At 38.6% G+C, this 1,041-nt stretch overlaps 1 protein-coding gene across 2 annotated transcripts; it reads left to right on the top strand.

Moving 5' to 3' along the window:
• Positions 1 to 6: 6 nt before the first annotated feature.
• LOC111786954 lies at positions 7 to 1,016 on the top strand. Of its 2 annotated transcripts, XM_023667138.1 has the most exons (3): positions 7 to 145; positions 266 to 603; positions 696 to 1,016. In XM_023667138.1, the coding sequence occupies exons 2-3, from the start codon at positions 270 to 272 to the stop codon at positions 980 to 982; spliced, it is 621 nt and encodes a 206-aa protein (XP_023522906.1). In that variant the 5' UTR covers positions 7 to 145; positions 266 to 269; the 3' UTR covers positions 983 to 1,016. The 2 variants fall into 2 exon arrangements, with proteins under 2 accessions (XP_023522906.1, XP_023522905.1); XM_023667137.1 differs by having other exon boundaries at positions 7 to 603.
• The last annotated feature ends 25 nt before the right edge of the window (positions 1,017 to 1,041 follow it).

Here is a 1,041-nt window from a genome sequence, read left to right as displayed (position 1 = left end):
TCGGATATATCATATGTTTTACATTGCACAAATGGTATTTCAGGTTTGAGTTTGAACTGTGGAATTTTTCTTGGTGGTTGTGTTTTTCCAGGAAATATTGGATTGTTAATTTTTTATATTCTGGAATATTTGGCGCTTTTTGTGGGTAAGAATGACTGTCAGTCATGATCTTCTCTCTCTTGATTTCAGTTATATCTATCCATTGGGGGTATTCCTTAGGTCAATCAGATGTAGGAGAGCCCAAAGCTTATCGTGTGCTTTTCAGGGTTATGGAAACGTACGATGTCGATCCTGATGTCATGAGATGGGGCCTTCATCTTTTAGATGTTTGTACCTTTACAAATGACAGTTCTCGCAATACTGTTACTGAATATAGATTTGACCCGAGTTATAGTCAAGTGGCATATGTCAATGAAGGTTATTGTGAACCGTGTACTGTGAATTTGGAGAATGATGAGGCTATTGCACACGCTTTTCAAGAAGAGATATCTAGAATTGATTCTATAGAGCTTTCTGGGGTATCTGATTCTGGGGAAGACCGTCTGCAAGCATCTGTTCTTGCACAGGATTGGCTTGGCCCTTCGTCTAGGCATGACCCTTTTGGTAGTGATAAGTCATCAGTTATTTGGTAGTTTCTGCTTCCAGGTTGTTGTCACGTTTAGTTTTTCCTAATCAATTTTCGACCTTATAAATAGGACTTGAGGGTGATCAGAAAACAACTCTTGGCAACGACATAAAAGTTGGGGAGACGGATGATCTGAGAGGCAACGAGGTGGAGAAAATGGGAAATCTCTCTTCATATCACCACAACACAGTAGATAATCCTTTTGCGGATGAATGCTCTTCATATTCATTGGAAATAATGGACGAGTCTTCACTTGATGGTGAAGTGGGCAAAAGACTGAATCAAATCGTTCCGGTTCCGGTAAGTATGTGCGTAGCTTTCGTGAAAAATTCCTTGGTTGATTGTGTTATTCAATAATATATACTTTTATCTTTCTTTTGATTATGAGTTTATCTTGAGTTTGGCTATATCAGTTT

This window comes from Cucurbita pepo, unplaced genomic scaffold (assembly GCF_002806865.2).
Source record: "Cucurbita pepo subsp. pepo cultivar mu-cu-16 unplaced genomic scaffold, ASM280686v2 Cp4.1_scaffold003596, whole genome shotgun sequence".
NCBI lineage: Eukaryota > Viridiplantae > Streptophyta > Magnoliopsida > Cucurbitales > Cucurbitaceae > Cucurbita > Cucurbita pepo.
The sequence above is the reverse complement of the archived record's forward strand: the minus strand, read 5'-3'. Positions and strand labels throughout refer to the sequence as shown.

What these genes read in the sequence shown, in the direction of transcription:
- LOC111786954 (XM_023667137.1), top strand. Translation starts at nt 165, where the DNA reads ATGATCTTCTCTCTCTTGATTTCAGTTATATCTATCCATTGGGGGTAT. An exon ending in GTCTAGGCATGACCCTTTTG is followed by an intron (nt 604 to 695) that starts GTAGTGATAAGT and finishes CCTTATAAATAG; the next exon opens with GACTTGAGGGTGATCAGAAA.